This window comes from Oncorhynchus masou, chromosome 15 (genome assembly GCF_036934945.1).
Source record: "Oncorhynchus masou masou isolate Uvic2021 chromosome 15, UVic_Omas_1.1, whole genome shotgun sequence".
In the NCBI taxonomy this organism is placed as follows: Eukaryota; Metazoa; Chordata; class Actinopteri; order Salmoniformes; family Salmonidae; genus Oncorhynchus; species Oncorhynchus masou.
Genome location: NC_088226.1, coordinates 51,152,430 through 51,167,464, shown reverse-complemented (window position 1 = coordinate 51,167,464; position 15,035 = coordinate 51,152,430). Strand labels below are relative to the sequence as shown.

The 15,035-nt window shown below is 42.3% G+C and overlaps 1 protein-coding gene across 4 annotated transcripts; it reads right to left on the bottom strand.

Moving 5' to 3' along the window:
• LOC135556412 (RING finger protein 11-like) lies at positions 1–14,925 on the bottom strand. Of its 4 annotated transcripts, none has more exons than XM_064989604.1 (5): positions 5,303–7,190; positions 4,550–4,686; positions 1,704–1,771; positions 1,399–1,562; positions 1–963 (listed from the first exon to the last, which is right to left on the bottom strand). In XM_064989604.1, the coding sequence occupies exons 2-5, from the start codon at positions 4,632–4,634 to the stop codon at positions 792–794; spliced, it is 489 nt and encodes a 162-aa protein (XP_064845676.1). In that variant the 5' UTR covers positions 4,635–4,686; positions 5,303–7,190; the 3' UTR covers positions 1–791. The 4 variants fall into 4 exon arrangements, with proteins under 4 accessions (XP_064845676.1, XP_064845677.1, XP_064845675.1 ...); XM_064989605.1 differs by having other exon boundaries at positions 4,550–4,662; XM_064989603.1 differs by having other exon boundaries at positions 4,550–7,190.
• Between the last annotated feature and the right edge of the window lie 110 nt (positions 14,926–15,035).

Below are 15,035 nucleotides of genomic sequence, written 5' to 3'. Positions count from 1 at the left end.
TTCATCCAAAAGGAACACTTTTTTACTGATCCATCATTAGTCTAAGAAACTCCCCAATTAAGAATAAAATGTCAACTTCAGGAAAACAGACCTTACCATTGGGCTGAAAGAATTACAATGGCTTGAAAAAAAAACATTTCATGTTGCAGATACTAAATAATGGGGAAAATCTGAAATAATTTTCAAACATTTGTAAGCATATGCTGAACTCATCCACTGAGACTAGAATAGAAGTGCAAGTTCATCTGACTTGTGTACATGTGCATTAATCGTTTGCTTATCTGTGTTAGTAAATTTAATCCACTGAGCCCTTAAGACGACTTCTGGAACAGAGTTGAAAACAACGAGGAGAGAAAATATTTGCAGATATCAGTATTTCTAGAGAGAGTTTTGAGCTGTTGCTTTCCTTCCCCTCCCTTCTAGGGCATTTACTACAACAGTGTGGTAGTGAGAGAGAGGGGAATTCTGGGTGTGGATGGAGGGTGACACGAGACGGTCTTATCTTGATCACCAGTATCCAACGTCCTTCCCGAGTCGGGGCTTTCCTGTCCAGCAGACCTGGCCAGCTCAGAGCAAAGGACCCCTCTCCATCCATGGCCTCCACCAACCCTCTACAGCACCCTTCATCACCACCACACAGCCCTCACTTGCCCCCAGAGACCCTGGTTCTCCAGGCTGTTGGAAGTGCTGTCTGCTGGTTGTCGGGGTGCTGGAGATGGAAGGATGGGTGGAGTAAGGGAGTAAGTCAGAATAGCGAGCAGGGGTGGTGGTGAGGGGGGTGGTGTTGTGTCTCAGTTGGTCTCGTAGGAGGAGAGCAGCGCAGCATCCACTGGCTCCATGCAAGAGGGGCAGGTGAAGGAGCGCATCAGCCAGTCATCTATACAGTCCATGTGGTAGATGTGCATGCATGGCAGGAATCTGATGGGATCCCCATACACAAAGTCCGTCATGCAAATCACACACCTGCACAGATGAAGAGACAACAGAATGTGTATCATGTGGGATTGAGAAATAAATAGTATATTATGCAGTATTTGTATTTATTTAGTACAAATTGACATTCTGCACCAGTAAGTGATATGAATGTGCATACAGATTACACAGATGCCAATTGTCATACAGTACGAGGCACATTCATCCAACATGATAACACTTTTGTCTTTGGGTGGGTGTTAAGAGGTGCAGTTTGGCGGGTCATTTTTTCAGGAGAGGCATGACTCGACCTCCGCCTCTCCCGAGCCCGTTGGGGAGTTGCAGCGATGACACAAGATCGTAATTGGATCGCAACTGGATATGACGAAATTGTGGAGGGGGGGGGGGGGGGGGTAAAAAAAATAAAGTGTCTTAATTCTTGGAGATGTGTTGTTGTGTTTGAGTGCTGGTGCCGGTGGTACTTACTCTCTAATTTTCTTTTCGGAGCCGTCCCTGCCAGCATCGTACACTCCCTTGGGGAGGTGGTGGATGAGGCCAATGCGCTGGGCAATGCGGACCTGCTCCTCCTCAGTCAGCTGGCTGGCCATGCGGGCCTGACTGGGCGTGGGGTGGTACACTGGCAGCTCCTGCTGCATGGCCACAAAGACACACAGAAACATGCACTTAGAAACAGAGAAAGACACAACTCAGACCTCATACATAACTCGTGGAATAGACGGTGTTTTCCAACCACAACATCCAAGTAATATGTAGAAGGCATTAGAGCTTACGTGGTGAACGACAAAACAGTTGTGTGGAAATTCCCAGACGTAGGCCTGAGAATAGACCTTGGTAATTACTGAAAACCCAGACATTGAAGAGAAAAAAAACACACAAAAAACAACAGTTATCACCATCAATGGGTTTACTGGAACAGCAGCAGCTTGTTTATTGGAAATATAAATTACAATGCCATTACACTGTTTTGCATTCAAACAACCAAGTTAAAAGTGATATGAATGAAGTCAGAGTATCACTGTAATATAACTAGAACAAGTATATCAGAGGTTTGAATTGACAGATCCAGTAGGTGGCAATCTTTCCCAAGTCAGAGCAATTTCACAAAAAGGGAACATGGGTGTTTTCAGTTCAAATTGCTGTAATTGAGAAAATGCAATAGACAAAGCATTCTATTGAAATCAGTTACCATTGAAAGGAGTGATTGGCAGCAGGTAAGCTATTAGAGCATGCAGACTGAATGTCGTAAACCCATGTGAGGGTTACAATCACTAGAAGCAGAGTAAAGCACACTTGCATACATTCCCGCAATCAAAGATAGTCTCATATCCAACACTGATACAATTTAGATGACAGAATGCAGTCAAATAGCTGGCTGTGTCAGACCCACAAAGCCTGCATGATTCATACAGAAGAGAAAATTCAGACCGCATTTTCATTCTCATTTCTCACCTCTGTTCTGTTCCATCTTTGTGTTGTGGTTGGCGGATGGTTGAGAAACTCAAAGTTTTTTCACATGGAGTCTAATATATGTTAGAGACAATGCTCAACACCACAATCATAATGAGGAGACCTCAAGAGAAAGCTGATGGATAGAAATGTCCAGACATGTTTCACTGGTTGAGCATTATGTGATGGATATTAAAAAGTTGTCATGTCATGCTCCACTCAGCTACGAGTGTTTACATTTAAATGATCTATTTGATATTGCAGAATATTTTGTAAAAAGGGATACTGGATCATTTTGGCAATCAAGCCCTTTTTATGCTTGCCAGCAAGCATGCTAGTGTTGCTGTAGACTTCCAGTCATTGTGCTAAAGCTAGTTAGCAACAGCTCCAGAAACATCCTTCAACCTTCTTTCAAAACAACATGCAGAGACATAATCATGGTGCTCATCATAATGGTACTCATCAGTTCATCGGGATCTGGGTAAGTAGAAAAAAAGGGCTTTAGGTTCATTACCCTAGTTAGATAAAAAAAATTCTGACAGAAACTTGTGTGTACTTTTCCCTAAATCAACCATAACTTCACCAGTTCTCATCCTACATACCATCTAATATTACAAACACAGTGCTTACACTGGTTACGAAATCTCCTTTTCCGCTTAGCCATTAGAAATATGGACTAATCTTTTTATTTGGACACACTGTGTTACAGCAGAACTTTTCATAGAGGCATGGCGAGCATGTCAAAGACCTCAATTTCATGCATTTGCAGATAAGCATAGCCAGTAAATTAATCTCTGCAGTCAGACCTAAATGTTCTTCAAAGTGACAATATCTCCTCTGATAATCAGCATAGTTTAGGCCTAATAAGCAAAAAAATAAAATAAAACTATTCCCAATAGTATTGGGAGACATTATATTAATTTCCAAATACCATTCCATTTAGTTTGTTCCGCTAATTAAAAATAAGTGGGGCATTTAAGAATGACATAATAGGAATCAAGGTTTCTATGGTGTCCATTTGTCAGGAGTTCACAAAAACCCGCCAAAGCTATAGGCCTAGCAAATGTATGATCTGCGAATCTTCTCAATGTGAGTGGCTATAATGTCCATGATATGTGATATGTCCTTGTGGTGTGTCTGCATGAAGAGACAGAGTACATAGTCTGTAGAGTCCTGTGCTTCCCAATCCGTCCTCTCCGGGGTTATTTCTGTCAGTCTGGCTGTGAGACAGGAGTTCAGACCAATTCACGGTCTCAGTCAGGTCAGATGTTTAGCTCACACAACTGCCTGCCACACCTATTTACAGGAAGCTACAAGTAGGTTACTGACTAACTCAAAACCAACACTGAGCCTCAAATAATACAAGTGAGGCAATGAAGTAGTGAGGACATGCATAGTACTGTATGTAACCAAAGATGGGAGGGAGTCTCGACTCTTTGTGGGCTTATAGCAAAACCTGGATGACAAAAATAAATAAGCACCTTTCTTTGGCAAAAAATGAGTGCAGGGTGAAAGCTGTACATAAAACAACAAAACAGGTTCAGCCCTTAGAATGCAACCCTCTTGGAATCTGCTTAAGCCCTTTCATCAGGTGGCCTCAGTGCCGAGACCGCTGAAAATACATGTCAGAACACGCCTGCCATCTCCACTCTGCCTCAGTCACACTGAGATGACATCACAGCAGACCAATGGGCTTCAGGGACTAGTGCCGTCTCATGGAAACCTTCCTCACAGTAGTCATCCGAGCTCACCTCAAATTGGATCACAGTCAGTAAAATGAAAGAGTCTCTGGGTGTAAAATAAGTGATTTTTCTTTGTACACACATTTACTAAATGTCAGAAACATATCAAGTATACAAATGGTTCAACTAAATCTTTGTTTTAATAAACGTAAAGGCAAAAAAAAATGTATATCTTATATTATTTGCACTGGGCACTGAAGTGTAAAGCAAAAGTGAAACATGAGTGATTAAGGTTCCTGTGGGATTTCAGTCACAGTCCCTCATTCCCTTATACAGTCACTCTGTGCTTTAAAAAAAGCTGAGTCAGCATTTAACAAACAAAATGACCAGGACATCAGAATTTTCAGCCCTAAATTCTCTAGTCCCTCTCCACTTGTGTGTGACAAAAACAGGCAGACCGAATAAAAAATAAAAAAGTGTCAGAATACCTTTTTCAGAAGATTGGGAAAGGCAGTGGGAGTTGTGTGATTGGCTGGGGGTGCAGCGGTCGGCTCTCTCTTTGTCCTGGGGCATCCCTGTTGTCCAGTTTCACTCAAAGTCACTGGAATGGACACCCTTCAATTACCTAATCAGAAAGCTTGCCAGTATTATCCGATTTAGTGCCTCAAGACTAAAATGAGACAGAGTGATCATGGCACTTGGCGATATTAAAAACCAGGGCAGTAATCAAATTGTTACGGCGTCTCAAGATGGACAAACAGCAAAACAAATATCACATTTTTCAATTGAAGGTCTTTTAAGAGAGTAAGCGAGAAGTTTGCCTTGCCTCATACGGGCCAGATTTCTGTATTTTGAAAATTACATCTTGAAAACTTGATTAACTGACATGCAAAACATTTAGGGACTATATCAACAATGGACAAATACCAAAATATAGTTTTTGGGTGGCGTTTTCCTTTAAGGGTAATAATGGGTGAGCTGAAGATAGGTGTCAGCATGAGGAAAAGAGGAACAGCAGATAGACAGGGCGCTGAGAGAGATAGACAGGGCGCTGAGAGAGAGAGAGAGAGAGAGAGAGAGAGAGAGAGCGCTGAGCCACAGAGCAGCTCTATGTGCACTGCCAAGCCCCGGGCAGCCAGGCACTCAGCATACAATACCGGCTGCCAGCCTTCCCCCACAAACTCACTGGAGATAAAGCGATAGAGAAAGCGAGATAGGAGAAAAACAAAACCAAGCCCTACCGTCCTCTCCAACCCCTCAGCTCAGACAAACCGGCATACAGATGCGTTCTCTCAGCCTGCAGTCTGAATTCCAGGCCTGTGCCCATAACATCCACACAGACCAGTAACCACGGGGACCCTGCCACTCCCACAGTGGCTTCCTCCAGGGAATAAACAATGGCAGGCTCTACTGGCTGCACCGTTGAGCCTTGTCTGAGAGGCTGGCACTGAAGCACAGCCCGGGAGATGCACAGCAACAGTGACACACACACACGCTTCATGCTCCACAGATAAAATGCTGGAGCGCAGCCATCCAAGCCTCTTTTGATAAAGAGAAAGCCTAATTACACAGATTGTTCTTCAGACAGTTTTCAAACAGCAATGCCATCAGTGATGCAAAGATGCTGCTTTCACAACAAACAAATCTTCAGGAGGTTCCTGAGGATGAACTTAAAAACACTAAATGTACTCTACACCCTCGTAGTGTATCGGGACACAACGGGACAAAAAACATCACTGCATGTTGTGTTACATTTTGTCATAGGAAAACCTGTAACTGTCAGATGAGTCATGTCATATTATTGGATCATTAGCACTTACAGAATCTGGGGATATGAAGGGGGAAACGGTGGGTTCTCGGTAAACAAGCAAGTGTAGATGTAACAGCCAATCAAAGCCTGTCATTACTAAATGTGTAATGTGATAGGCATTTTAACAAAATACTTTGTTTTTATTTTTTATAAAACATAAAGAAGGTAATCCGTCATATTCCTCAAACCTTTCTGAGAGGGAGGGTATCTGATTTCATTGGTCCTCAACTCGTGGCTGAGACACTTCATTGTGGATAAATAGAGTTAGCCTGCTACGGAGCAGGTTAGTTCTGAAGGATTCGTTGCTATAGAAATGTACCTGGCTAAAAGGTGAGCCACCTTTGTGGCACTGGTTATCCTGAGTTGACCAAAGTAACCTCGCTAACTCCTCAAACCTGATTCGTAGTCTAGGGCTCTGGGGATCTCTCAAACAGGAACAGCAAACACAATCCACTGGCTGGCCCCATGTTGGTTGAGTCTGGCCTTGCTGACAACATCTTGTTTGTGGGCAATTCCACGTTTTTGGAATTATGCTGAGACTCCAATTTTTTTCACTTTAAAATGTATGCCAAACAAAAAATATTGATTTCAAAGTTTACCCAACCACACATCTCTATGACTACTTTGAAAAATGTACACAGTAAAAAAGAACATCACAGTTAAATATATTGTTTTTGCCACAATGACACTCATATTTTTGAGGGAACATGTCCCACATTGTGTTCATACTTGGAGAATGATAAGAACATTTTGCCTTTACAGTATCATTTGAGGGTTGTTTCTCTTGAAGCATGAGTCATATAATTTAATATTTCCACTGGTAGAAAACTTTTCCCAGTTACCAGAGCCTGGGATAAACATTTCATCATAAAAATACACAAATGGATACTTTATTACAAATCAGCAATGTTACAGACAGGACAAGTGCGGTACAACATGAAAACGAGTACAGTAACTCTGATATTGAACATCTATGAACACTTGAAAGCATATAGGAAGATTCCTTTTCTTTTTTCATATCCTATCCTCAACCATTTCCATGGAAGCACAGCCAGGTCAGGTGAGGCTAGACAACTGGTTCACTGTGGGATTGGGAGACCAAGGATCTGCCAGCGAGCCATCTAACAAATAAAATCAAATTTCATTTGTCACATGCGCCGAATACAACAGGTGTAGTAGACCTTACCGTGAAATGCTTAGTTACAAGCTCTTAACCTACAACGCAGTTCAAGAAATAGAGATTAAAAAATATTTACTAAATAAACTAAAGTAAAACAATTCTAATAACAAAGCTACAGCGGGTACCGGTACCGAGTCAATGTGCGGAGGTACAGGCCAGTTGAGGTAATTTGTAGGTAGGGGTAAAGTGACTGCATAGACTAGACAACCGCAGCAGCGTAAAAACAAAGGGGGGGGGGTCAATGTAAATAGTCCGGGTGGCCATTTAATGAATTGTTTAGCAGTCTTATGGCTTGTGGGTAAAAGCTGTTAAGGAGCCTTTTGGTCCTAGACTTAGCGCTCCGGTACCGCTTGCCATGCAGTAGCAGAGAGAACAGTCTATGACTATGACAATTTTTTGGGCCTTCCTCTGACACCGCCTAGTATATAGGTCCTGGACATTGTGCATCAGCTGTTATTGACAAATAGACACCCCCCTCATCTTATATTATATGCGTCGTCGTTCAGTGACTACTCGATGAAACATAAAATATTAGTTTTTAATGTCCCGTTGGTAGGATAGTCTTAATCGTAGATCGTGCAATCATTGAAAAATAAACTTGACGTAGTACGGGTGGTTGTGGAGGTTTACTCACTCGCCTACCAATTCTCACAAGGCACCCCGACCTCCGCCCCCTTTTCTGTCTTTTCTTCACGCAAATGACGGGAATATGGGCCTGGTCTCGAGAAAGCAGTATATCCTGCGCGTCGGACTCGTTAAAGAAAAATCTTTGTCCAGCTCCAGTTCGAGGCGAGTATTCGCTGTTCTGATGTCCAGAAGCTCTGTTCGGTCAAAAGTGATGGTGGCAGCAACATTATGAACAACATAAGTTACAAACAATGCAAAAAAAATTATTATAATAAATACAATTTTAGCAGAGTTGGTTAGGAGCCCGTAAAAACAGCAGCCATCCCCTCTGGCGCCACAACAGAGCAGTGCAGCACAAAAACACATCTGGGGAATTCACTGGTAAGGAATTATGACCTTGGATATGCATTTTAAATCATGAATTGTACATTTTCTTTTCACCCTTGTAACATTTGTGTGAAGGTGAGCACCTTACATTGTGAAGTCAGTATCTATCCCGCTCAAAGCTTTGTTTTTGTTATTTTCATTCCTTTCTTTTCTATTCCCTCTTCCCTAAATCTCACACCTTTCTCTCCCTCATGCAGCAGGTCTGACAGCTCATTAGAAGGCCCCTCCAAAGCAAACTTCCTCTTCACAGTCCGAACTGAGTTCGCCGGCTCAAAGCAAACTCTGAGAAGACTTCCAATCACCAGAGAAGTGTCTGTGATACATGTTCTCTCCCCCTTTAGCCTCTACTGCTTTTTCCTGCGTTCCCTCCAGGCCTCATGACACCTTTGAGGGGAGATTTAGTGTTAGTTCTCAGTCCAGGGCAGCACACGCTGCTGGTGAGTCTTAGATCATTCTCTTGCCTCCAGCCCTGGCAAACACAGCCAGGGACAGGCAGGCAGCCTTATAATGTCTGCAAGATGTTCGAGCCAATGAGGTCTGACCATAAAACACTGACAACAGGATAATGGCCTTTGTGCTAGACTGAATATGATTAATAAAACAGGGCCTCTGCTCTGTCATTGGGTGAGGAAAAAGCCCCACAGATTAGTCATGCCAGGGAACCTGATGACTGTAGCTACAGTGACGGGACCTGCTTTTCACTCTGGCCCAATCCTATCACCCTCTCCAGTGGCCGAGTCAGACAGCGATGAGTCAGCACACTGGCCAGCTGCTTTCCAAATTACCACTCATTTTGCACACCCCTCCCTCCCTCCCACAATAGACCGCAGAGTAACATAGCACATAGCAGGGGAGCCTTCCTCCTCAGCGCACGATGAAGTGGAGGGTGATTACAGAACCACAATTTCTCAATAAATATTTAATTTGAGCTAATATTCAAGGTGGATGTGTCAGTCTTGTTTATAACAGTATTATTCACCACATAGAAAATACAACTGTTTTTGGTGTTAACAGCCTTACTGCCGGGCTGAGAACTGTAGAACTCAAATGGTATTTATTCCCTAAATAAGTCATTTCTGCCTGAGATTATTGTAGGCAAAAATGTTGTTAAGGCTCATTTGTAACTTAGAGAAATTGTGCAGTCGTTTAAACATACAAAGCATGGACAGGTCTGTGTTTAAGAGAAGAAAACACGAACGAAAATGCTTAAAATCAAATCTCATTGATCACATACACATGGCCAGCAGATGTTATTGCGAGTGTAACGAAATGCTTGTGCTTCTAGTTCTGACAGTGCAGCAATATCTAACAAGTAATATCTAACAATTCCACAACAAATACCTAATACACACATATCTAAGTAAAGGAATGGAATAAGAATAGAAATATATGGAGGAGCAATGACCGAGTGGCATAGGCTAAGATGCAATAGATAGAATACAGTATATACATATGAGATGAGTAATGCAAGATATGTAAATATTATTAAAGTGACTAGAGTTGCATTTATTAAAGTGGCCAATGATTTCAAGTCTGTATGTAGGCAGCAGCCTCACTGTGCTAGTGAGGTCTGTAACAGTCTGATGGCCTTTTGATAGAAGCTGTTTTTCAGTCTCTCGGCCCCAGATTTGATGCACCTGCACTGACCTCGCCTTCTGGATGGTAGCGGGTTGAACAGGCAGTGGCTTGGGTGGTTGTTGTCCTTGATTATCTTTTTGGCCTTACTGTGACATCGGGTGTTGTAGGTGTTATGGAGGGCAGGTAGTTCCCCAGAGTGATGAGTTTTGCAGACCGCACCACCCTCTGGAGAGCCCTGTGGTTGTGGGCAGTGCAGTTGCTGTACCAGGTGGTGATACAGCCCGACAGGATATTCTCAATTGTGCATCTGTAAAAGTTTGTGAATGTTTTTGGTGACACGTCAAATTTCTTCAGCCTCCTGGGGTTGAAGAGGCGCTGTTGCGCCTTTTTCACCACACTGTCTGTGTGGCGAGGAACTTGAAGCTTTCCACCTTCACTGCTGTCCCGTTGATGTGGATAGGGGGGGGGGGGTGTTCTCTCTGCAGTTTCCTGAAGTCCACGATCATCCCCTTTGTTTTGTTGACGTTGAGTGAGAGGTTACTTTCCTGACACCACAGTCCGAGTGCCCTCACCTCCTCCCTGTAAGCGGTCTCATCGTTGTTGGTAATGAAGCCTACTACTGTTGTGTCGTCTGCAAACTTGATGATTGAGTTGGAGGCGTGCTTGGCGATGCAGTCATGAATGAACAGGGAGTACAGGAGGGGGCTGTGCACACCCTTGTGGGGCCCCAGTGTTGAGGATCAGCGAAGTGGAGGTGTTGTTTCCTACCATCCCCACCTGGGGTTGGTCCGTCAGGAAGTCCAGGACCCAATTGGACAGGGTGGGGTTGAGATCCAAGGCCTTAAGCTTAATGATGAGCTTGGAGGGAACTATGGTGTTGAATGCTGAGCTATCATCAATGAACAGCATTCTTATATTAGGTATTATTTTTATTTAATTTATTTAACCTTTATTTAACTAAGCAAGTCAGTTAAGAACAAATTCTTATTTACAACGTCGGCCTAGGAAGAGTGGGTTAACTGCCTTGTTCAGGGGCAGAACAACAGATTTCTACCTTGTCAGCTCAGGGACTCGGTCTAGCAACCTTTCGGTTACTGGCCCAATGCTCTAACCACGAGGCTACCTGCCATATTCCTCTTGTCCAGATGGGATATGACAGAGCGCAGTGTGATGGCGATTGCATCGTCTGTGGACCTATTGGGGCTGTAAGCAAATTGAAGTGGGTCTAGGGTGACAGGTAGGTGATAGGTGATATGATCCTTGACTAGTCTCTCAAAGCACATCATGATGACAGAAGTGAATGCTATGGGGCGTTAGTCATTTAGTACAGTTACCTTTGCATTCTTGGGTACAGGAACAATGGTGACCATCTTGAAGCATGTGGGCACGGCAGACTGGGATAGGGAGAGATTGAATATGTCCGGCAAGCACCCAAGGCAAGCGTCTAGATTGGAAATGATGTATGCTCTAAAGAAGGTCTCTGGCCATCCTTTGTTCAAGCCGTGGTTCAAATAGGGCTGGATGATATATAGAAAATATTCAAATGTATGTTTTTGCGCGATATTACAAAAACCTGGACAGCAAGAATCTTTTTGTTGTTGTTTTATGAGCGTTTATGTCCGCTTGTTCTTATGTCGTCTCATCTCCTTTGCCCCTTCTGTGCTGTGTGCACCTTCCTATTTACACCAGAGATCAGTATATAATAACAAGACGCTCATGTCTACGCCCTAACAATGGGAGTTGTTGTCCCAACGGCTTTGCCTATTTCTCTCTGGCTATGTGCACCTTCCCATTCACACACACCCCTCAAGCCCCTCCCTCTGACACTCACAACAACAAAGATGAGATATCAATACTTCCTCTCCGATAAGCGGTTTCAACTCGCTATTTGCATTTGATGTTTGGTCCAACAGAATCGGTCATATAAACACCAAAAGACATTGAGACATTATTTTACTGTAATAGAGAAGTTAAAATGATTAGTTAGAAAGGTTATGTTTCAACTCCTCAAATTGCACGCAGAGCAGACACTACTAAAAGGGGAGTATCAATGAACATCTCGAAAATGAATGTTCAGTTTGTCTCACATGGTATTGAGGTACCATGTACCGCTAGCAGCATTTTCGACAAAGACTGATACTAGCTCTCAGGTCTTTTATAAATGTACAATAAGCATAAAACACTATGTAAGGAATTGGCAACTCGTTCTCATTCTGAGAAATAAGGTAGATCACTTGATTTCATCATCTGAAAAAAGTGGACAGGCTCGCATGCTGTTCAAACAGTTGGAGATGGGCAGAAGGGTGTGTTCATAACAATTCAACTGTTCTACCTTGTTTGCTAGCAAATAGATCCAAGTTGGTTAAACTTTAAATATAAAGATTAGCTGGCTACTCACTAGCACATAGTCCGTTGTGTGAGATATTGTTTATGAGATCTGTGTTCATTTTCTATAATACCTGCTAGAAGAAGTTTGTTATTATTAGTGAATGTGCATTATGCATGGTTCTGGTTAAATTTATAACAAAAATGCATTTTCATAGAGTGATTATAGCAACAAAAAAACAGGTTAAACTATTCTTGATAAAATGATAAAATGATTAATGGGTCTCAGTTGTGGAAGACTTATATTTAGCCTAGGTATGAATTCACAAACCCTGAATTCATTCAATTATTACTGACTGTTTGAAATGCAGTGTATTTGACCTTAATTTGTCAACCAAGCTTAATTCGAAAATATTTTATTTTTTGATATTGTGAATCGCCCATAATTTAATTAAATAATTGAGATATCGCCCAACCCTTGGTTCAAACAAGCTTCTTAATTTTGAAGAATCCAACAAGTGCCTCAGCTATATAACCAGGATATTGCACAACGCTGCCTGCCAATCTGTTACAGGAAAACAGCTCCAGACTGTTGAATTCCAACCCTTTTTCATTAATTCCTGATCCTGGACCCAAGGGACTCAAGTAAACACAGAAATCCTGAGAAAAAGAGTGGCTGCTGGTGGTTTCCATCAGAAAAACACAGGATCTGGGGTTTGTGTAAATCTCCATCTGTGCTACGTCGTGTAATTTATTTTGCTTGTTTACTATTGTATTATTATAAAATCTAATCTGGACAGATGCCACTGGTTAAGAAGCTGTATTCCCTGGCTTTTAAGTTGTCTCATGGTTATTGTAGGGCTTTGCATTTTGGTGACATAAAGAAGTATTTTTTTATTAGGTTCTGTCCTCCCTTATAACGTTGACATAGGAAGTCAACTTTTGGGCTCAGACACACCAATAGCGTTTGCTGACCGAGAGTACTTAGCACCTCAATGTAATGTGCAAACAGTGTGCGTGCCCATTTTACATGTATAATCGTGTGAAAAATGTCAGATGTCTACAGCAGGTTGTCCCTAAAACACAGTGTGCTGAAAAATCGGCAGGCGAATGCTCGCTCCACATTCGGTGCGATGTGTGTGAGCCGTTAGTTCTAACCTGTTGGATGGTGGTAAGTTGTTTGGAACGTCAATTTTTAAAGAACAAAGAGATATTCTAAATGTAGGATCGTGGAAAATTGAAACCGATAAATTACAAGGAAAATTACTTATTGAACAGGGTTGGGAATAGGTATGCATCATCATGCAATATGTGTATGATTTGACTTGATATGATCTTTTAGCGTATGAGTGTCGTACAGTCTTGTAATAGTCTGGTAAGGCAAGCCATGGCCCGTGTCAGCCACAGGGACATTGGAGAGCTTTACTGGAAGGGTTCAGGCAGGGGGGCCTCCAGTTCTGTGCATAACCTGTTTATCTTCTCATTTGAGATGGGGGCATTAACCTGCTGACACTCATTCCTTCCCAGCTAAAGTCTAACATAACAGGTCTGAATTACAGAAAAGGAATCAAGATTTGGGTATGGAAAATATTGTCACAAAGAAATGAGGGAGCACCAAGACTGTGCTGTTTTCTCATTGGCATAATAGTTTGATCTGTGTTCTCCAATGTAGGCTGTTGCCATTGCCTGTACCAGGAAGCTTACAGGTTCTGATGATCATTCTACTTTTGATTTCATCTTTCTTACATTGTGCCAAAAGCAAAGATGGGAGCTTCTGTAGTTTTTGGTCTAGGTCTATATCTGGTATATTATTACTCTCCCTTGAGCAACAACAAAAGATATACAAAAAAAGTATGCCTTTGTCTTCCCTCCCTCAACACAAACTGCATTCCAGCAGTATGAGCAGCTCCAGTCTCTTTTTGCTGTTGTGTATGAATACTATCCTGTTTTCATAAAATTCATTACTAGATAACTTCGCATTGCATGAGTCCCTTTGGGTCAGTACTATGGGATCACGATGACGCTCTCTAATGGAGGACGACATGGTCTGATAAAAATAAAGGCTGCAGCAACAGTCAATTTATGACACTATCCCTGTAGAAATATAACAAGAACAACGATGACACTGCAATAGGACAGCTAGTTGATGGCTGTGTGCAGCATTGATAAACAATGTAAAGCTGTATATACCTGCCATATCTCCCAAAGTCAGCTGATTATGACTGTTTGTTTACATGAACATCTGAAAAACATAACTGGCTGACAAGCTATAGCATGCTATTTGTATTTACTTCGGTAGCCAGCTGCAAGCGCCACGTTCCTTTGCATGTCGAACCTTGAAAAAAATAGCTGCGCTCGCTAGCAAGCAAGCAAACCAGTACTGTAGCTAACGTTACATTATTAGCTAAAGTCGCTGGCTAATTCGGGTGACATACCTGGTATGGTGGCGGTGGTTCCTGGTCTGTATCTGCCCCGTCACCATAACTAGCTCTATCCGATTGTGATTCATGAAGCAAGGAAATGTCATCCGAGGTTGGAGATTTTAGACAATTTCCCATCTCCTCTTCAAACTCCTTATGTATTTTTCACTTTGCAACGTCTACAGGCCACTTTCCCTAACCTTTCATAAAAATAAGCACCGTATGCACTATGCAATCTTACTGACATTAACACATTGCAAATCATCTAACAAGCCACGAGAACTGTCCTTGTTCAACACAAACAAAACCTGCGCACACAAAGAGCCAGGCTAGCTGATTGATACCCTGGCGCGGACGACCATCTACATATGATTTAGATTGTTTGTTTATTTTACGCCTGCTAAATTAGGCTATTCATTAGCTAGAACTCTTACAACGCCTATGCTCAAGTTGAACAAACTTAATCATTCATGTTCTACAAACAACATTTCCTTTTTAGATTTGAAGACCCTCTGAAAGGGGCTTCCAGCCCATAGAACATGAAACACCGCCCCTTGATTCATGGACCAATCAACTGCGATCTATATTAAGCAGGCTACTCCACCATCCCACCAATCAGATGGTTGTTAAAATAATATTACTGTGTT

What these genes read in the sequence shown, in the direction of transcription:
- LOC135556412 (XM_064989603.1), bottom strand. Translation starts at nt 4,634, where the DNA reads ATGCCCCAGGACAAAGAGAGAGCCGACCGCTGCACCCCCAGCCAATCA. An exon ending in TTCCCAATCTTCTGAAAAAG is followed by an intron (nt 1,772 to 4,549) that starts GTATTCTGACAC and finishes CTGGGTTTTCAG; the next exon opens with TAATTACCAAGGTCTATTCT. An exon ending in ACTGTTTTGTCGTTCACCAC is followed by an intron (nt 1,563 to 1,703) that starts GTAAGCTCTAAT and finishes GTGGCCATGCAG; the next exon opens with CAGGAGCTGCCAGTGTACCA.